At 47.3% G+C, this 20,961-nt stretch overlaps 2 protein-coding genes across 2 annotated transcripts; one reads left to right on the top strand and one right to left on the bottom strand.

Moving 5' to 3' along the window:
- Window positions 1-1,883: 1,883 nt before the first annotated feature.
- LOC101758116 (transcription factor MYB115) lies at window positions 1,884-4,757 on the bottom strand. Its single transcript, XM_004986129.3, has 3 exons — window positions 4,277-4,757; window positions 4,035-4,161; window positions 1,884-2,759 (listed from the first exon to the last, which is right to left on the bottom strand). Exons 1-3 carry the CDS (start codon window positions 4,705-4,707, stop codon window positions 1,998-2,000), a joined length of 1,320 nt encoding a protein of 439 aa, XP_004986186.3. The 5' UTR covers window positions 4,708-4,757; the 3' UTR covers window positions 1,884-1,997.
- A 6,992-nt stretch (window positions 4,758-11,749) lies between these two features.
- On the top strand, window positions 11,750-16,507 carry LOC101764445 (E3 ubiquitin protein ligase DRIP2). Its single transcript, XM_004981363.4, has 7 exons — window positions 11,750-12,107; window positions 13,301-13,400; window positions 14,094-14,304; window positions 14,861-15,198; window positions 15,283-15,333; window positions 15,418-15,490; window positions 16,018-16,507. Exons 1-7 carry the CDS (start codon window positions 11,909-11,911, stop codon window positions 16,210-16,212), a joined length of 1,167 nt encoding a protein of 388 aa, XP_004981420.1. The 5' UTR covers window positions 11,750-11,908; the 3' UTR covers window positions 16,213-16,507.
- Window positions 16,508-20,961: the final 4,454 nt, after the last annotated feature.

Genomic DNA, 20,961 nt, shown 5'->3' with positions numbered 1-20,961 from the left:
GCGTGCATACGTTAACAGTATCGGGTCAAAATGCAACCGAATATTAAAGCTGCTCAAGTAGTGAACGGCGGACATGCAACAACCGAGCGAGCAAGCAACCGCACGCAAAGAGGAAATCATGCAACGCACGCGCGGGCGCACGGCACATGCACGCCGCGGGCAGCTATTGATCGATGAGCATACCAAACCCAAGCGCACCACCGGCACCGGACCAGACATGCTTTCGCGCTGCCCGGTTGGTGCCTGTCCCCCTCTTGACAAGGAGCCAACACGCGCACACGCGTCTCGTGCGCCCCCTGCCGGCTGTCCAGTCCTCCTCGGTCATCGGCGTCGCCTTGTGCCATGATGGGTCCGTTGCCATTAGGTAACGCACAGCGCCTGTTGGGAAGATCGATCGAGCTCGCTGTCTCGGCCGCACGCACGCACGCACGTCTGTGCTGCGCAGTCGCAGCGATGTTGGTGGCGGCGACGTTGATTGTTCGGCCGGTGGCCGGTGGGTCACGGCATGTGCAGTAGCTAGACGGCATCAGTGGATGCGAGAGGGATGCGTGCGATCTGTCCATCACGCACGGTCGATCGCGAGGGCTGGCTGGAGGGGTTCCTAGCTACCGGCCGGCACGGCATTGCGGAGGGGATTATTGTGCCGAGCTGCCCGGCTGCCGGATCGATCGGATGGATAATAATGCGAGACCAAGCAACTTGCGAATTGCGATCGATGCAATAGTTGGTGCAACTTGGAGTGGGTTCGTTGAGCGAGCGCGTCGAGTCGTCGTCGTCGTCGCCTCCAGTGCCATCGCGACTTCGCGAGATGATGATGCGCAGGCGAGTTATTACTGATGAATAGTGCCCAAGATTCTCAAAGAAGCTTCGATCAAAGTTCTCCCAAAAAAACTATATTATAGTATAAAAGAAGCTTCGCCGATCTAGTTGGGAATTGGCCTGAAATGCACAGCCATCCAGCGGATACACACGGCATGGCGGCACACAGGGCGGATCCACACATCCGGGCCCGGGGCTCCGATCACGTAATGGCCAACAAGCCCCCACCTGGCCACCACCACCGTCACCCGGCTGCTGCACGGCCGCGGCGGAGGAGGGGGAAGCTCACTGAATGCAACGCAGCTGGGCCGTGTGCCCGTGTACGTGCGCGCGCTTGCCTTTGCCTACGGGCAGCGCACCTGCCCTCTTTACTCGCATGCCGGGTGCTTGCCCCCAATCAAGCAAACCGTCCGAACCCATCACCGGGCCACGGGACGACGAGCGCGCCGTACACGCGTGGCGCGCGTCGGCCACCACCGCGACCGCTGCGTAGGCGCGTACGTCGCCTCCGCGTCCGCAGGTTCCGCGAACTAGCTAGATGGGCGCGTTCCTCGGATAGCATGCCCAGGCAAATGCCCGTGCGCTCCTGCCGCTTCGCCAGCGCGAACCAAAACGATTTGCCGTGCACCTGACGGGCCTGGGCTGGCAGCTGGGCTAGGCGCCTAGGCCATGGCGCCTTGCACCTGTGTCCATCATCGATCGGCAGCGTGCCCAGGGGAGGCTAGCTGCATCCCTGCTTCTCGATTATGAAACTTGCAACGCTGATCCCTGCTGGTCTCGTACGTCTTCAGCCAATCCCAATCTCTGAGCAGACGTAACGTCCTGACTAGTTTTCAGATCACAATCGCAGGACCGGTATCATAGAGCTGCCAAGACACCTGAGCACATGTACCAACACCAATAAAACAAAATTACAATTAACCATGTTATGTTACAGACAACAAATTAGCAACTGCAATGTATACACATCAAACAGCGAACATCAAGTGCTTCAATTCACTTGAAGCTTTATTTACTGATGATAGCAGGGATACCCACCAGGAATCACATATCCAAAAGGTCGTACAGTTCTTGTTTCAAAAAAAGAAAAAAGGTCGTGCAGTTTCTGTAACAGCTCGTTTATATAGTTACATCGATCTTTAGGTCGTGCAGTTATTATCTATATAAATATCATATATTCAATCACTTATCTGGCTCTTCTCCGCCTCACCATAGTTCTGTTGTGTGGCCGCCACCATCTCCATCAGATCCATCTCCTCCTTCACATGCACAGTTTCGACTTCAGCTGACCCAGCAGGCTCAACGCATCCGAGGACGTCGTCGTCCCACATCATCTCCATGTCCGAGATCTCAGGATCAACCTTGATCGTATGATCAAGGTGGTTGAAGATGTAGTTCATGTCGATGTCGTCGTCCACCGCGTAGACTGCTTGGAACGCGTCCTCCTTTGTGTCGAACAGGCCGTCGCACATGTCAACCACCGAGAAGTCGTCATAGCAGACAGGCGCTAGAAGTTCTTCACAAGACTGGGTCTCGCTGCAACGACTGTGCTCGTGCGCGCTGATGAGCATCCCTTGGGGATCCAGTATGTCGGACGGGCTGTGTTCTAGCATCTCGTTGATCGTTGCCGACTTTGCTCCGGGAGTTGCCGGTGAAGGCGGTGGCAATAATGTATGCTGAGCAAGAGGTGCGGCGTTCTTGCTTGGGCCGATTCCGAGGCCTTTGATGTAGTTTTGGAGAAGGGTGCTTGACCTGGGGCCCTTGGAGCTGCTACGGCTACGCCTTCGCGCAAACTGCCTCCTCTTTGTTGCATTCCAGTGATTCTTTATGGAGTTCTCTGTTCTACCAGGTAGGCGCTTAGCTATCTCTGCCCATTTGTTGCCCACTTCCTTGTGCGCTTGTATCAGGACCATGTCTTCCTCATCACTCCAAATGTCTTTCTGCGTTTTGTGGTTCCATAAAAAGGAGGTTAGTCCATGCATGACGAATGGTATTGTTGAGATACTATCGCACATGGTGTCATGAACCTTTTTTTATATCAAAAGGTAATTCTAAAATTGTAAAAAACTGGATGGCCATTTTTAGGCTCTTAGTTTCTTGTGTTTTTCACATTTTTCGTCTTTACATTATACAAATTTCTGATGGTGATTAACTAACTCCGATAGATTAATTTTTGGTGTTTTCCTCATTGTCGTGACTGTCTTCCATTCAATTTTCGAATTCCTATATATTTGGCTTCCCCATGTGAAGCTAAAAGGAATTTTCCTTCTACACCTTTACTACTGTACCAATATAAATACATATAACCATTGCTCCCAAATTAAATAAAAATGGATTTTAGGTGAATAATATACTAAGAGGCAATTAACTACCGGTTTAAGCGTGTCTGACCAAAATGCAGTAACATGTGCAGCGGTGCTCGGCCGCGGGTGGTGATTAAGGGGCAGGCCAGCAGTGGCCTCCCGTGCGAGCTCCACTACGCCGCCGCTGTGCGCGCGCCGCGGGGGCGCAGCTGGGGGAGCGTGGCTTGGCGACCGGCTGCTGGTGGCGGCGGACGGGCGCAAATGCGCCAAGCTCGTCATGGAAACCATGCGCTCGAAGTACATCCAGGCGTACGTGGACTTGAGTTCGTGTGCAGTCTCGACGCCGCCATAGACAAGCTTCGTTAACTAAAGCAAACGGAATGCTATATATTTTCTAACTTTCGATGGTAAATATCTTAACAGAGATCTTTTGATGTTGGGTGCTACCAATCCAATTTTCCCCTGCATATAATACTCCTTGTTTCCCACAAAAGGAAAAATAATCCTCTTTTGTGTTCCTATCTCTCTAGGCAACCAAAAAGTTATTACTAAGGTTGACTTGACTTAGTAACTCCTAACATTTAGTGCGTCTATAATGCATACAATTATCTAATGCGCAACCAAAATGTTATTCCTACGGTTGACTTGACTAGTAACTCCTAACATTTACTGCGTCTATAATGCATAGCATGTTTGACCGATGCAAATACACTGAATGTGTTAAGATCGAAACTTCATAGAAGCAGGCCAATTTTTCTGCAATACGGGAAATACTAGTATGACCGTGAAAAACACTCGATTTTTACTTCGCTACATATTCAGAAGAAACATGATAGTATTAGTTATGTCCTGTCAACATTTAACCGACGGATGTGCTCGAAATGAAAAACACTAAACTGAAGGGAGGTCTACCTTGATATTGGGCCTCAAATGGTTGTGCCATCTTTCTCTGCACTGCTTTCCCACTCTCCCGGGTAGCATTTGTGCTATGTAAGACCACTTCCTCAGTCCAAACTGTTCCACTAATTTTACTAGCTCCCTGTTAACATTTCCAAGAATTAACAGATTAACAGATGAGAAAGAACAAGTCATGACTTACAGTAGAGACTTTTTACTTTTAGGAGGTTAAAAAAGTAGGCATCGATAGATTTTACCTATCCTCCTCTGATGTCCATTGACCTTTCACAATGTTGGCTTTCTTCAACGAATAACTAGATGTTTTCTTTCTTGGCACAAACCTGTCACTCATCTCATAAGCCTTATATGATCCGAGGCCACTTTCTATGAGATGAGAAACCTCAGATTTGGGAGTTAGCATAGGCAGTTGAAATCCAACTCTATGATCGATCGATGAAGCATGGCCGAAGATGGGCTTCTTGATCTCTCTTTCTGCAAAGTACTGGTGGTGTCCAAGGTCGTTGAAGGTTGCAGGGGGCACCATAGAACCAACAGATATATAGTCCCCGGTAGCTTCAAATGGATGATCATCAGGATCAAGCTCATAGTTTCCATTCTGCTGCATGTACGAATCAAATGGCAAGCAAATACAAATCCCTGTGTGGGTTTGAAAGCAACTGAAATCCATGGGGATTTCAGAAGCTATTTAAGGTGGGAAGAAGAGAGGGATTGAGTCACAACTTTGTTATCTGCCTGCATCTCTCAGAAAGGGGGAAGGGGGAAATTGTACAGGATGCCGTACTATATAGAGTCCTAGACAAGACTTGTTCCCTTCAACACAACAACTTAATGAAACTTAATGTTTTGTAACTTATTGCTAGTTAATGACCTTATTTACTATCACTAATACTAAACGACTTCTTGTATTCTATGGAAGGGGTAATAAAGTGGCATTTAATCTCAAACTTGGCATACAAACATCTTACCGCTGCAGATTTTACTAGAGGTACGGTATCTGATCGAGCGCATGCCAACTAATGACACAATGCAATTCAGACGCAACATAAGGTACAACCGAGCAGTGGCGGACCCAGGTTTTGATCAAGACTAGGACCAAAATTTAGTGGCAAAACCTACCTCATATATGTCGTCATATATAGAGAAATTGCAAAAGTTCATAAAAAGTTCAAATTGAGAATATGCTTAAAATCACATGTTTAATAGTATAATACAGTAGTTAAAATACCATGTAACACACCAAAATAAACACCAAGCAAAGATTTGGTTCATTTGTACCTTCCATTTCCTCATTAGAAATAATCGGATATTACTTGTGTCACATTTTGGTTTCTGATTTTTGTAGCACTTATAATTCTTTCTTGCCTTACTGTGAGCAATGGAATTAGCATGATCATGAATTAACTTTTGATCGATCCTAGTCCTAGTATTATTTTGCAGTCCTAGTTATAACTTTAGATCTAAAACTTCAGTACAAAATAGGACTACAAAAGATTCCACTTTCAATCCAATATTCCAATTGATGAATCGAATAGAAATTAGAGAGAGTGGGAAATTAGGGGGCAGAGAAACACCAGAGCTCTGAAGCTGCGGAGGGGAGCTGCAAGCGGCGCCCGCGCGCGTGGTTGCATTTGTGGAGGTGCCGGCGAACAGCCGCGGCGGCGGCGCGGCCTGCAGGCCGCTGTCCTGCAACTCCCGCTGTCCTGCATGGTAAAAAAAATCTTTAGATGAGGAGGGGCATAGTCGCCAGTGCAGCCGTGTAGGTGACAGGATTAGGATTGCGATTGCTTGATCATGTGGTTACAGAAGGAACGCTTATTAGCTCCTGAACTCCAGAGTTAAACGACTCTCCACATACACCAAGCTGATCGATCGCACACAATGACAAAGGAGCAAACCTGCTGGGCTAAGGTCGTTGCCGCCGCCAGGCGCCGGCGGCGGCTCTGTATCCGCGAGAGGACGGCTGTGGAGTGCGGGCGTGCGGCGAGCGTCAGGTGCACGGAGGAGAGGAGCGGCGTCGACTATACGGCGGCAAGAGGGAGCTGCCTCTAACTTCATCCTAGCGGGGCCAATGCGGTAGTGTGTAACTGTGTATGAGGGTGGGGCGGCGGCCGGCGGTGAGAAGAGGCAGAGGGGAGGGGAGACGACTGACGAGAAGCCAAACCGTTTCGAATCGAAACGAGGATGCCCAGCCACCGGCAGGCGCGGAGCGAACGTAGAAGGCGGCCGGCGAGGTAGGCGCATTGGGCCCACTAAGGCTTTAGGGCCGCAAAACCCTGCGCAGGCCCATGTCATGGACTTCTGTAGGAATGGGCCGATCAGTCATTGCTCGCTTCCTGAAGCCCAGGACAGCCCTGAAAGTGCTTGGCGGCTAATCAGGCCGAGCCAAAATCAGGAGGTAAATCAAACAAATTAGACCATCTATATGTGCCTAAACCACAAAAAAAATGTTTGGAAGAAGTCGAACAACTTTAGGATCTCTCGACTGATATCTTTTTTCCTTTTATGATAAGGATAGTGTTTTGATTTTTTTCTGCCTTTATGTTTTATTAATTATTAAGCTTATTATCACTGTGGTATTTTTGTCTTTAGAGCCATTTTGGGGGCAGTACTGATCTATGAATGGTCACTTCTGGATATTGTATGTAACCTTTTTGTGTTCATTCTGTGTTCAATGGTTTAGTGGAATGGATAGTTTTTTTTTCATTGATCATCTTAATTGGAATCCTCTTTTTCTTTCACTGTAAACCTCTTTGTTTTTGTTAAGTGTAGTGTACTTGTGTTTGTTTCTTTGTAGTATATCATGTTGTTAATTTTCAATAACAAAGCTTAAACATTGAAACGTTATTGTCAACTCATTTAGGGAGAGTAAGGAAAAAAAACTATCTTGTGTGTTGTGTCTCTGTCTTGTGGCGCATTCCTTGCGTCTGAATTATCAGATGTTGCGAGCTTATTTTACCGCAAGTGTATGCTTTCGTTAGTTTGGTATCTAACCATGCATTGAGCCAGGACAAAAATATTCAGCATCCAAGAAGCTATCTCTTAGATGTGCCCGGCTCTCTCCGCGTACCAAAAGAAAGTTCCAAGACCCAACCCCACAGGCCACAGACGAGAACGATCATGGATCACGAAATCGAACTTTCTTAATTCCCTGCGAAAGACAACCATCAAGGTTCTCCTATCCTAAACAATAGTAGGACTAGGACACGAGCACGAGGAAACACGAAATCATCAGCCAAAGGCACACATAGTAGCTTGGCATCGTCCCTCCACGAGTACGGGTATGGTTTCCAACCTTACTACTCCCTGCTAATATGTGGCGAGCTCTGCCGCCGGCCGGTGTCGTTCGTCGACCTCCTCTCGCGTGAACCATGCTTCCTTCGGAGGAAATCGGAAGGGACGACGACATGATCAAAGAAGAAAGGGTAGTCGAGAACGAGCCCGTGCCACGGGAGCCTCCTGCCGCGCACGTCAAAGACGCACATGTCGTCCACCCACCGATCCCCGCGCCGTGGGCGTTCGTTCTGTGCAGACAGCACGACGCAGAGGTCGCCGTCCGGCGTGAGAGCAGGGTGCTCGAGCGGCCACTCCGGCCACCCCTCCGCCTTGAAGCCGTGTCCGACCCCCAGAAGCTCTTCCGCTTTCTCCCACCGCGCTTCCCCCGACTTCCCCGGTCCGCGCAGTTCCAGAGCCCACATCTTCACCGTGTCATTCGCGACCTCCTTGGCGACGTCGATGGAGACGAACCAGATGGAGAAGCCGACGACGCCCATGGTCCGGTATAGCTTCATCGGTTGCTGACCCGTCCATATCCCGTAGTAATCCATCACCTTCTCATCCGTCTCCAGGTCTAGCCGCCGGCACTCTCGAGCGGCAGCCGGCAGCTCGATGAAGCCGAAGTCCACGGCACTACGGCAGGGTCGCCGGTGGTGTGGACGAGGTCGCAGTTCATGAGGCCTTGCGAGAGATCGGCCCAGAAACCCTTGCCTTGCAAAGAGAAGGCCACGTTGGCGTTGAATGGCTCCTCGAGTTAGAGCACCGCCGCCTCTTGATCTGACACGGACCGGCGGTGCCGTCGTCGGACGCTGGGCTCGCCCTCGTCTCCGGAGTGCACACGCAGAGAACGCCATCGCGCGTCGCCGCCGGATGCGACTGACGAGCCATGACGAACAGCTCGAGATCGCTGCCGTGGCGGCGATTGGGAACTACGGTCTTCATCGTAGAGATGGCCACGTGGGGAGTGGCAGGTACCTGATCATGGAGAGTGCCGCGCCGGCGTGGTCGTAGGCGAGGTAGTAGGCGAGGTCGCTGCGGAACGGGTGGTGGAAGGCCAGGACGACAACGGTGAGGCCCTGCTCCCCGGCCGTCTGGACGGCGCCCAAGGCTTCCATCTCGCGGGGGAGCATGTCCTTGTTTGGGGCGCCGAGCTCGAGCTCCGAGTCGAACCGCCGGAGCGCCTCGTCGGCCATGCGGATGGCCAGGGAGGAGGTGAGGACCGGGGCATCGTCGCCGAGGCGAGCGTAGAGCGCGAGGCCTTCCACCAACTCCTGGCCGTGGGCGCCGCATCCGTAGGCCTTCTTGCTCGCGCAGTCGTGCTCCGCCCACCCTTGCCCTGTATCACCGGTGACTTCGACCATGTCCACTTGATCATTCAGCACGAAGATAGGAGAGGAACGCCGGGCCGCAGCCATGGCTGACGACGATCGATGACCAGTGTTGCTGATTTGAGATCTGACGGAACTTGTGGACAAGATGGGAAGCTCGATGGGATCGAAGGAACGAAGCAAGGTTAACGGAGATCGTTCAATTCGGCGGGTTCACCATTCACGCCGCGCGGGATCGTGGGGATATATTTGTGGACGGTAGTCGGTAGATGTGATGCCTAAACAAGCTCAGCGACGGTGCACGATGGACCGACTGTACTCTTTGTTAAGCCAACGGGCTCGTTTTGGTTTCTTTTTACGCCACCGGACTCTCCATTGCAATTGACCCATCGTAGTGGATCGTTTCCTTCTCTTTCTTTACTTGCATGGTAATTGTCTTTAGGCGTTATAGTTCAGCCTTATTACACTACATGTACTAAGATATGGATTGAAATTTGAAAGTGGATGCTTAAATCAAAAGAAGAAAAATAAGAAATGAATTGCAGAAGGATCTAGCTCAACCTACATTGCTATTGTTTTATTTTAACATTGAAAGAATTTTTGGGACGGGGCCATAAAGACTCAACCCCACAGAATGGTTTTCAACCTTAATTACTCCCTGCTAACGCGGCGAGCCCTGCTGCAGCCTGCAGGACGGTGTACGTCGACCTTCCTCTCGCACGAGCCATGCTTCCTTTGGAGGAAATCGGAAGGGACGATGACAGGATCAAGTGCAAGGATACTCGTGAACAAGCCCGTGCCACAGGAGCCTCTTGCCGCGCACGTCAAGGACGCAGAGGTCATCCACCACGGTCACCTGATGATAGGGCCGAGGGAACTTGCTCTGGTCAGCCAGCATGACGCAGAGGTCGCCGTCTGCAGTGAGGAGACGGTACTCCGGCGGCGCCTCCGGCAACCCCGCCTCCTTGAAGCCGTCGAACCCCCAGAGCTCTCTGGCAGAGACCTCCCACTCTTTCTTCCACTGCTTCCCTTGCAGTTCCAGGGCCCACGTCGTCGGCGTATTGCTTGGCGTGGTCGATGCAGACGAAGCAGACGGAGTCCCCGACGCAGGCCATGGTCCGGGTTAGCCTCATCTGCACATCCATCACCATCTCATTATACTCATCCGCCCCCATCTGCTGCTCCAGGTCTCGCCGCCGGCATCCCGGCGGCAGCTCGATGAAGCTGAAGTCCACGACGTCGCCGGCGGCGTGCAGGTCATCGCAGTACATGAGGCCTTGCAAGAGATTGGCCCAGAAACCCTTGCCTTGCAAAGAGAAGGCCACGTCGGTATTGAATGGTTCCTCGAGTTTGACCTGCCCTTGGACCTGCCACGCACCGTCGGACGCCGGGTTCGCCCTTGTCGCCGGAGTGGACACGCAGAGAACGTCGTCGTGCGCTGCCGCCGACGGAGACGACCCACGACGAGCCATGAGAAACAGCTCGAAGTCGCTGCTGCCGTGGCGATCGGGGACGACGACGGGCTTCATCGTAGAGATGGGTACGAAGGGAGGATCCGGTAGGCACCTGATCATGGAGAGCGACGCGCCGGCGTGGTCGTAGACTAGGTACTAGGCGAGGTCGCGGCGGAAGACGAGGAAGATGACGGTGAGGCCCTGCTCCTCGGCCATCTGGACTCTGCCCAAGGTTGTCATCCGGTGGCGGACGACGAGCGTGTCCATCCAGCGACGGCAGGAGAGCTCGAGCTCCGAGTCGAACCTCCGGAGCGCCGCGTCGGCGACGCGGATGGCCAGGGAGGAGGTGAGGACCGGGGCGTCGCCGTGGCGGACGTAGAGGGTGAGGCCGTCCACCAACTCCTGGCCGTGGTCGCCGCATCCGTAGGCCTTCTTGCTCGCGCACTCGACCTTCGTCCACCCTTGCCCTGGATCGCCGGTAAGTTGTTGACTCGTATCCACTACGTCGCTCAGCAGGACGATCGGAGCGGGACGCCGGGCCGCAGCCATGGCTGGCGATCGGTTGTTGCTGATTTGAGATTGAGATGGGACGGAACTTGAGGACGAGATGCAGTAGTCAAAGGAAGCAAGGGTGAACGGAAATATATAGTGGACGGTAGATGCGTGGCCACTAAGTCCTAAACAAACGCAAATACGCCTGGAGTCGGTGCACCAAGTTGGGCCAACGGGCTCGTTTTTGTTTCCTTTCGGGCCACCGGGCTCCCCAGTGTATTCTTTTGGACCACCCGGTTATCAATAGCTTCACGACGTTTGTTGGGCTGTTTTGTGTTTATTTTGTTGGCCCATTATGAAATTGCGTCTCGTTCCGCCGATTGTTTCCTTTTCTTTCTTTTCGTGCCGCTTCACTGCAACAGAAAAAATAGATTAGTTCCTGAATACTGGCTAATCACAAGCGAGTTGGAAAATACTTTGTCTGACTATCTTCTGCCGTACTCTAATGTTTCGCAAGGAACAATTTCCATTTTTTTTTTAAAAAGAAATATTATAATGCTTTGAATTTGGGAGGTTAATGTTCACGCTGCCACGCAGACTAGAACTATTTGGTATCAGTTCCATTATTCATATTCAGAGCATGTCCACTCTAATGTTCAGGTGCAAAGTCAATAAACTGATGAATTGCTACAGGGATGCAAAGACCAGGCAAGTTTTTTTTTTTACAAAGGTGTACCAACGATTTTTCGCTGGAAACCGCGAGAGGCGAGACGCTGAGCCGGTCGGCGTGGGCGTGACGCTGGCTTGGTGGTTCCCAGAAAACCAAGCCCGGTAAACAGTAACCGCTACGCGTTCGGGCCCTGTTTAGTTACCCAAATTTTCAACTTTGACACTATGTAAAAAGAAGATTTCCCATCATATCAAACTTGCAGTACATGCATTGAGTACTAAATATAGACGAAATTAAAAATTAATTGTACAGTTTTGTTGTACTTTGTGAGATGAATCTTTTAAACCTAATTAGTCAATATTTGGACAATAATTTACAAATATAAATGAAATATTACATGTGCTACGTTACTACAACAGTGATTTTGTATCTCCAAAGTTGGGCAACAAGCCTCACTCTCGCATCCTCCTCCTCTCGTCCCCACCCGAAGCCCCCAAACCAAAGCGCACGGCACGGCGCGCCGTCGCTTTCGCAGCCGAGGAAATCGAAGCTGCGAGCGAGCGCGACTCGACGCGGGGGAGAGCCGGGAGCCGAGAAGCCCCAATCGCCGTCCTCTACGTCGCCTCGTGCTCGGGCTCTCCGGCTGGCGGCATGGAGACCGCCGTGCTCGCCTGCGAGGCGACGACAGCCACGGCCGCCGACGCCGCGGCGGCGCCTGGAGCGGGAGGGGGCGGAGGAGCCGGGGACGTGGTGAGGCTGAAGCGGTCGGTTCTCGCGGCGTGCCTCACGTGCCCGCTCTGCGGCCGCCTCCTCCGCGACGCCGCCACCATCACCGAGTGCCTCCACACCTGTGAGTACTCGCCCGCTCCGCCAACCTTTTCAGTAACCGCCGTGCGTGTGGGTCTGCTTGGGTTCCGTTAGCTGAAATCCCTCTTTCGCGGGGGTTGCGCCGTGGAAGTGGAACGTGGCAGCGTCGATCGTCCCGCGCGTGAGATTTGAAATTCTGCTGTGATCTGTGGGGGGTTTTGCTGTGATGCGCGAAAGGTGGTAGCTTGGGGGCGTTCCAAGCGTTGAAATTTGCATGTGCCATTTTTATGTGGGTGTAAAGGTGTGCCCTTTTTGATGTGTGAAATTTGCAAGTTTGTTGTGGAGAGGCTCTACGCTTATGTTCCGGGAGTGGAAGGCTGGGTTAACTTTTTCGCGCTTTTTTTTTATTACGGATTTGAGGTGATAAGAACGATCAATTGCACGGATGGTAGCGGACTCTACCTGTGTGTGCCATGATTCATAATTCTGCTTTTGCCTGGAGGATGCGCTAATGTTCAATTAAATGTTTCTTATTCATGAACAAGGAATTCCTGAAGTTGTTTATTGGGGATCTGCCATCTGCCTAAGTGCCTATGTATGCCATATGAAATTAGTAAATGTTTAGCTCATAGGGAAACGAGGGGCAACATGTTCCTTTTAGAGGTACTGGTGAGTGTTCGTCTTTGTAAAGTTGGCCTTCCAGGCTAATATGCACTCCGAAGTATGTTAAGCTGACTGATACATTTGTGTGGATTATAAGGTTTTATATGGGCAAAAATGTTTCTTTTTTCCATTATCCTGTTCTAGAGATTCTGCAGTGCACCACCAATCCACCATCTTGAGAAGGAATATGTTATGTTCCTTGGTGAGGTAACTGAAGTCCTTGTTTGTGATAAGGTGCTATAGCATGTTTAGACGGAGAGTTGGAAAGGTGGAAGGACTTCTTCTTCTTCTTTTATAGCTAACCAATGCGCTTAGCCTTGACAGTGGAAGATTTGCTAACCAATTTGTAGTCTTTGCATTTTTCTCATCAAGTCATGCAACCTTTCCCCTTTGAATGTGCCAGCTGTGTGACCTGGTCAGACCCGCTGCTAGTACAATAGTAGTGCTTGCCCATAGCAAATAATAGCAGTTCACTAGTGTTTGTATATCTATATTAGATTTGCAACTTCCAAAAATTTTCTCCATAAATCATAATTGTGCCTCTGCCATTATCTTATAGATACTTTTAATCAGTTTGCAGGAAGTGCATATCAGAAGAGTTCATAAAAAAGGAAGTCTGCTGGTGCCCTGTTTGTAGCATTGATTTGGGCTGCGCTCCATTGGAGAAACTCAGGTTTTGTTTCTATTTTCTTGAAATATTCGCATGTTCTATACTATTGCCATTATCTCGAACTTTTCAACAAACTGAGCACATTATTCATTTTCATTTTCTATCACTGTAAATTACCCCTTGTGAGTTATGGCATCAGTATTGATGCATGTAAACTAGTGTGAGTGTGCAACACTGCGGCACACATATGCACAAAATCTGGGAGAATATTATTTTCCAACACCTCCCCTCTCCGCTACTCAGAAGTGAGGTAGCCCCTAACGATCTACTGTAGCATGTGCCACCCTGGCTTTGCAGTTTCTTGCATGCAACACCATGCCATGTTGGGTCATCTTACTTTGACAGTGCCACCATTTTGCTGTATTAGTGGCATGATTTCATCATTTAAATTGCTACCATTCCATGTAGCCTCCTTCTGTACAACCTTGGCTACTAAATGGCCCTAACATGCTATACGTGTGTTTCGTGTCTTACTTGGTATCTTAGTTCTATAGTTCCTCTGAGCACAATAATGTGTACATGCTTAATTTTTTTTTATAGTTTCTGAAGTTCCTAGATTGGCCCGTTAATTTTATTTTTCAAGCAACATATAGTATATAACAAGCTAGTTTTACTTTTCTTATGTTAGCTTTTCTTGGAAGGTATACTTGATTGATTTTATAGCTTATCACTCATGTCAACTAATTTTATGTACAGAATGGATCATAGCCTACAATATGTACGGTCAAAGATATTTCCTAGAAGGCAAAAGTTTGAGGCCCCAGAAGTCACGTCGCCAGTTACATCACCTATCAAGAGGAAAGAACGATCTTTATCTTCATTGACAATTCATGCTCCTCAAGTGTCTATGCAAAAATGCTTGACAAAGAGGAGAACAAAAGCTTCATGCTTACATAACCTCTCTTTGGTATGAGGCTTTTCTTTTATCAGATATCCTTACTAAATGTTTGTACCAAGAATTATGATGGTTTCAGTTTGCTATAAATCCACAGTTGAAAAAGCCGCTAGTGCGCCCATATGTGTATTTGTTGGTGGTCACATAATTCGCCATTCTCCTATTTTCCCTTTGTTTTGTTTGCGGATACATGTAGTGGACTGGCATGTGACTAATAGGCTAGCACATATCAATTGATCCAACTCTTTTGAACTGATCGTGGTGAGCCTAAGAGTTCCTGTATGTGTTATCCAACTCTTCTCTTTTATCTCAAAAATTGATAATTTCCCATGTATACCAATATCATGTTCCATGCTGATATGGTTGCATGAAACCTGAATGTGATTTATGCATCATATGCAACTGCATATGTGGTAGCAAAGTCTTTCCACATCTCAGGGTCTTTTAGTTTCCGCATTAAGAAAAATATATGTGTTGTCTTATGTTTTTAAGTTCATATTTGATTGAAAATTCATAATATTTTCGTGATTAATTCTTATTTACTGCTCCCTATGCCATTGATATGCAGCACTCAAAGTTACGGGGCAGTAACATCACAAAGAAAGTTGGGGGATGGAAACCTTTAGGTTCTCACTTTAAAGCTGCTAAAAATAAAAGATCTCTTGGATCTAAATCAGAAGATGTGAAGACAACTGAAGATAAATCTGATGATCCAGTTGATGAAACTCCTACCAGTCAAGCAAAGACTAAGAGACAGTATAGAAGACGTGGAAATCTGGAGAAGAGAACTGGAAACAAGAAACTGTTGATTTTAAAGGGAAAACAGAAAAAGATCAAGCCAAAGCTGCTTAACAAGAAGAGGAAGTTGCAAGCATTATGGTTATACCTTGTTGCTGCTTTTGACCAGTAAGAAACTAGACTTGTCTTTTCATTTATTGCTTTTTAAAAGTAACATCAGAAATCATGCTGCTGGGTTTACGATCATTTCAGGAAAGGTCAGCCTCCTCTACCGCAGGTACCATCAAAATTTTTGAGGATCAAGTGAGTTATCCCTTGAGCTTTATTTCTCAAAACACTGTATGCTTTTCTGCACTAACTCGAGATGCTCTTATTACTCTGTCCTAGGGATGTAGATTTGCCTGCTTCCTTCATACAGAAGTACCTCGTGCAGAAACTTAATCTTTCAAGTGAAGCTGAGGTTTGTCTTTATTTCTCCAAGTGCTATTCAATTAATTACGCCTCGTAAGGTCCAGTTATTTTTCTTATAAAAGCAATGCATATCGTTTAATGATGATATCTGAATGGTCCTGGGAAAGCTGTACCTATAGTTTTCAAATATTGCTTCCTTGAAGCTGGTTTCAGTTTGATGATTTTCTTGCCATTCTGCTTGCGCTGAGAAACATCTACAAAAGGTAAAACATAAAAAGTAATACCTTCCAGCGTCCGGTGCCATCTGTCCATCCAATTGTCTTCTGTTCTTTGTTCAATACGGCAAAAACTCTGATTTCTACCAAACTGACAACAAGGTAGCAAAGCTGTGAGTGGTGTATAGCTTTCATTAAGCGCAATAGCCCCAAACTTCATGTAGCTGAATGCATTTGAGCATGTTTTAATAAACTTCGTAACTGTTGGGTGTTGGTTGATGAAATAGTTGTGGGACCCTGAGTCCTTGACCTATTTTGTTCCACAATCACCTGGTACCAACAGAGGTATCTGTTCTTGCAGGTGGAGATACTGTGTGGTGGCAAGCCTGTGAGCCCAGGAATGACACTGCACGATCTAGCAGATTGCTGGCTAAATAAAGGACAAAAGGGCCGAGTGCGGTCATATGTGGGCACACCTGCTGCTGGATTCATAGCGAAGGTATTCTATGGCAGATCAGGAGCATCCATACCTGAAACTGAAAATAACCAAGGTTGATCGAGGGCTTCCTCTTCGTTTCTGAAGCAGCGACGCATTGTTTCATTCTTAGGAACCCTTTGATTTGAGCAATTTAACATGTACATAGATGTTAGTGTTACAACTTAGAAGCCGTGTTGGGCTTATAATTGGCCTATAAGATGCTGAGTCGTTGAGTGCTTGACCTGTAAGCGAGGGGCTTTGTCACCATGGAGGCATGGAGCTCATAGCTCACCTATGCGAGTGTATGTGATGTATATATAGTACTTGTGTATTGTTCTGTTACATAATACTATAATAGCACTTGAATTTGTCACGGACTGAGGACTTGACCTAACGTAAACACATTGGGTACTGATCCGAGCATGCTTGGTGTGGTTGGTTACTTGAATTTCGACAAAAAGCGCAGCCCGCTGAAAACATGTGCTCACTTGCTGAGCCTACTTTTTTTTAAAAAAACTTTGACTAACATCATCTAAAAAATAAATTATTTTAAATAGAAACCGTTGCGTATTATAGCACTAATTGGTTTTCAGATAAATCTAATAGCATCATTTTTTTACGTTACTAATCTTTATATTTTTTACTATTAACAGTAAAATCTAAATGTTTGACTTTGGAAAGACTACAAAAGAGAGAGAAAAAAGAGAAAGTACTTATTTTTCTCTTCTACTTTCCAAATTAGCGTGCGGCCTTGCGTTTTTCCAAAGGCAAATGAACAGCTCATAGCCAAGTGGTTATTTGGACAGAGGAACTTAACTGCACGAGGTTCAAATTGCATCAAAAGATTAAAGAAAACAACCGCTGGAACTATCGTTCGCAATGCACCTAAAGCATTTGTTCAATGAAACAAGTTATGTGACGGGAGAGGATCCTGTGCTCCATAGGTGACCCGGTAGATGACAGCAACATCGGAAGTGCGTGGAGCACTGGATCCTCTCTCGTGGCCATCATTTGCAGTGAGGTTCACATTGATCTTACAACGAGGTTCACATTGCATAAAAAAGTTAAGAAAACAACCACTAATAAAACTTTCGTTTGCATGCAACTAGAACAAGTTATGCACTTATGTGGTCATAAACAAATGTTAGACTTGTTGGGTGCCGTGCAGAAATCGATACGTTGATGTCGTGGAAGTTATCCTTCGAGACGAATTATGCCTGTGAAATTGGAAAACATATTTTCTAGGACAAGTTTGAAAAAAAAATATAGCTACCATCATGTTTTGCATCAAACTCATTCCCTCCACCATCTTCTCCTTCCATCATGTAGGATTTTGCTATCGTAGCATATCTCAGAGTTGGAGTATGCCCTAATGCCTTATGTGAAATTGGTTGTTCCCAATCTTATTTTGCATCTATTAATTCATTCAAATATGCAAAAGATATATTTTTAGAAAAAAACTCGTTTCTTCCTTTTTTTTTTAAGAAAGAAAGTCTGATCTCCGTTCCCCGATTTCTAAACCCAGTTCCCGAAACGGAGCGAAAAAATTGGGGCTTCCCTCGCACGGGCGCCTAAACGGTCCCCCACGACCTCCACTCCAAACTCAAAAAACCCCGCGTCGCCTCGCATCCTTCCTCTCCGCCCCCACTCCCCTCCTTTCCTCTCCCACTCCCAGTCTCCCTCTCGCCTCGCCTCGCCTCTCCACGCTGCGTCCGCCGCGCGCCGCCTCCCGCAGAACCACGCCTCCGACGCGCGCCACCCCTCTCGTCGCCAGGGGAGGCTGCTCCTCGTCGCTTCCGCCGGTGAGCACGTCGGCGTCGCTCGCTCGCTCGCTCGCCCGCTTCGTTTTCCGTACGGCTTCGGAGAGGGTTTTTGGTCGGCGCGGGTTTTCCGTTCGTGGTGTAAGCGGGCGTGCGTGTCGTTTCGATGATCGTGCTGGGGATTGTCGCCGGGAGGAGGTTCTCGGGGATCTGGACGCTTTGCGGCGCTCAGCATCTCACTCGGCTTGGGTACCGAGCTCTCGTTTCTGGTCTCCATTGGGGTTTTACTTTCCCCAATTCCCCCGCGCGCTTCTGCATTTTGAGGAGCTTCTCGGGGATCTGGCCGCTTTGCGGCGCCTATCTGCTCACTCGGTTTGTGTAGCGAACTCTCTTTTGTGGTTTATATTGGGGTTTACTAGCCCGAATTCCCCCCGCGCGCTTCTGCATTTTGAGGCGGTGTGGTTTTTTACTTCGTCGGATCTCGTTTGATGGATGAGCGGGGCTGGAACTGGGGCTTCGTTCCGCTGGCTGCTGCTGCGGAGTCACGTGCGTAGGTGATCTTGGTTGTGTGTGTCCAACGGTTGCGTCCTAGCTCTTCTCGTTTTGATAATCCTGTTCGTTTGTGCTCCTTTTAGGCGATATATATTTGAGGATCTGGTGTGGGGTATTTTTCCTTTTCTTCTAGTTTCCCTTTTGACGGTCGTTTTGTTGTGCAGGGGTCGTAAATTTCGGTGATGGAACGGTGACCTCCGCAGGGGACTCTGCTGATCGTGCTGGTAATACTGTCCTTACGATTTCTGTGCTGGCGGATCTCATTTCTCAAGCAATTATGGCTGCACTTCAGTTGAACAACCTTTGTGCTTTTCAATGAGTAGTTACTTAATTTTGCGGAGATTCTATGAAGTAGTTACTGAGTTGCTGCTGGTAGCTATGAACTATTGTGAGGTCAGTGGAGTGTTACCTTTGCGTCCTTCTTTTGGTCTGGTAGAGTTGCTAATCATACTCAGTTTAGCAATTGCGCCTCCCAGGTAGCGTAATTTGCAAGAAGTACGCGACTGCTGCTGCTGCTTCATTGTTCATTAGCGGTATTATCTGATCCAGTCGTATTGAACAAGATGATATATAGCTACAGTCCTGCTGTATTTTATGAACTGATCCTCACAAATTAACTCTTTTTATAGTACCATATTTAATGAACGAAGGGGGGCGCACAGTTCAGTGTAATCTAGTTGGTTTGCGGTGATAATGTGTTTTCATATCCCAACATTTTAACATGATTGAATTGAAAGGTCTACTTACCAATTATTCATATTTTCATTACAGCACAGGGGTACTCCCTCAATAATACGCGACACTTTAGAGAACTGTATTATTTTCAGAACAAATCTAGATAGTAACAGATGTTTTAGTAGTCAAAGTTGAGGAAGTTTGACCTGTCAACTTTAAATCATCATATGTTTCCAAAAGGAGCGCATGATTAGCTGCATGTAAAATGCATTTGCTTCGGTCTCATATTAGTTGATATGCTTTAAATGTGTGTAACAAGGTAGTAGTTCCAGTAGGGTTCTCAATCAAAAAAATATTTGCTGAAGCAGCATTGTCATATTTTTAGTGAAGTTATTGTTTCCTATTATGTTTATTTCCTGAATTAATCGCTAAAATTCATTTTAGCTTGCAATCTGATGATTGACATTTTTGTTTTAGAAATGTTAGTTGACATATTTGCTTGATTCAACACTTTACAGAGGTGTTATGGCGAAGCATCCGCATCCTGCTGTTGCTACAGCTACAGGTCTTGTTCCCAAATGCCTTGTAACTGCAATATATTACTTTTCTTTATCAATGAATTCTGTCATGCACCATATGAGGATATGAACTGAGGCAAAATAATTTTCTATTGATCCATTAAAGATTGGTAAGGCTGAATGGCTCATACATGCCAGCTAGGTTACCTCAATTCTCCAGTTTATGCCGTGTCTGTACTGCGATATGTATTTGGTACTAGGAAGACTCTGATACGTATTGATATGAATTAATGAAGCATCAAATTTAGTTTGTTCTTTTAAACAAAGGGGAAAGCCCAATATGCCTTAATACAAATTGTCCTTAAATTTGTCATTGCATTTAGGTTGTCATGAAACCACTACCACAAGAATCAAATTGCTAGCGCCCAACTTGAGCTCTTCCTTCCTTTGTCCTTTCCGCCGCCTCCTCCCTTCTCACCATTGTCTCCCTCACTATCATCCATGCCGTCCCCTTCCTCTATCACAATCCGCCATAGCTTGAGTTCATGTCAATGCTGAGGAGGCAAAGTGAGCACTGTTTTAATCAAGGTATTTCTTTTGCATCTATGTGCAATTTTTTTTATCGCATCGCTTTAGGTGTATAGCATTTCACGGTAACCTAGTAATGCAGGGAATATGATCTAGGACTCCTTTTCACAGTAATATTTTGCCTTTGGTTTGGTAGTCTAATCTTAGCCAACATTCTTTTGCCTCGAAGTCAAGGAAAACCACCAGAACATGAATAGGCTTCAGTGCCATATGGGTGGGGGTTAGACGTTAGAGTGAGCACTAGAAAGTTGAAACACTACTCATAGGATAGGAACCTTTTGAAGCATCAAATTTAACTGTATATTCACTGTTTTTCAAACTGTATACACTGGGATTATAGAGTTCATAAGGCCTCATGGGTAACAGCTTGTTTGATGATTACATTTAGAGTTTTGAACCATCCTTATTTCAAGACATGCTAGTATGCTAGGAGCCAGGACATCCTAGTATGCTAAGAACAATCTCGTGATACCTATCTATCCATTTGAAATTACATTGTTCTTATTGTACTGTTAGTTATGGTTCAAATTTGCTGTTATGATTCGCAAAAAAGTTCAACTTAGTGTCGCCCAACAGCTAATCACTGGCTCACTGAACTCATACGGGGTCTTGATATGAATGGTTAAAAGGCTAACTGAAGAACTAAGCAAGCATCCAATGTGCAGTATTGACACTGCAGTTCTGCGACTGGTAAAGGGGGAAAACATTTAAACCATCCCTTTCCAAATTCAATC

The sequence above is a fragment of the Setaria italica genome, chromosome IX, assembly GCF_000263155.2.
Source record: "Setaria italica strain Yugu1 chromosome IX, Setaria_italica_v2.0, whole genome shotgun sequence".
NCBI lineage: Eukaryota > Viridiplantae > Streptophyta > Magnoliopsida > Poales > Poaceae > Setaria > Setaria italica.
Note: the sequence above shows the minus strand (reverse complement) of the source record. Positions and strands in the feature narration are given on the sequence as shown.

Coding starts and splice junctions, on each gene's coding strand:
- LOC101758116 (XM_004986129.3), bottom strand. CDS start 4,707: ATGGATTTCAGTTGCTTTCAAACCCACACAGGGATTTGTATTTGCTTG. Junction 4,162..4,276: donor TGGACATCAGAGGAGGATAG/GTAAAATCTATC, acceptor AAATGTTAACAG/GGAGCTAGTAAAATTAGTGG. Junction 2,760..4,034: donor ATTTGAGGCCCAATATCAAG/GTAGACCTCCCT, acceptor CACAAAACGCAG/AAAGACATTTGGAGTGATGA.
- LOC101764445 (XM_004981363.4), top strand. CDS start 11,909: ATGGAGACCGCCGTGCTCGCCTGCGAGGCGACGACAGCCACGGCCGCC. Junction 12,108..13,300: donor CACCGAGTGCCTCCACACCT/GTGAGTACTCGC, acceptor ACTTTTAATCAG/TTTGCAGGAAGTGCATATCA. Junction 15,491..16,017: donor ATCTTTCAAGTGAAGCTGAG/GTTTGTCTTTAT, acceptor CTGTTCTTGCAG/GTGGAGATACTGTGTGGTGG.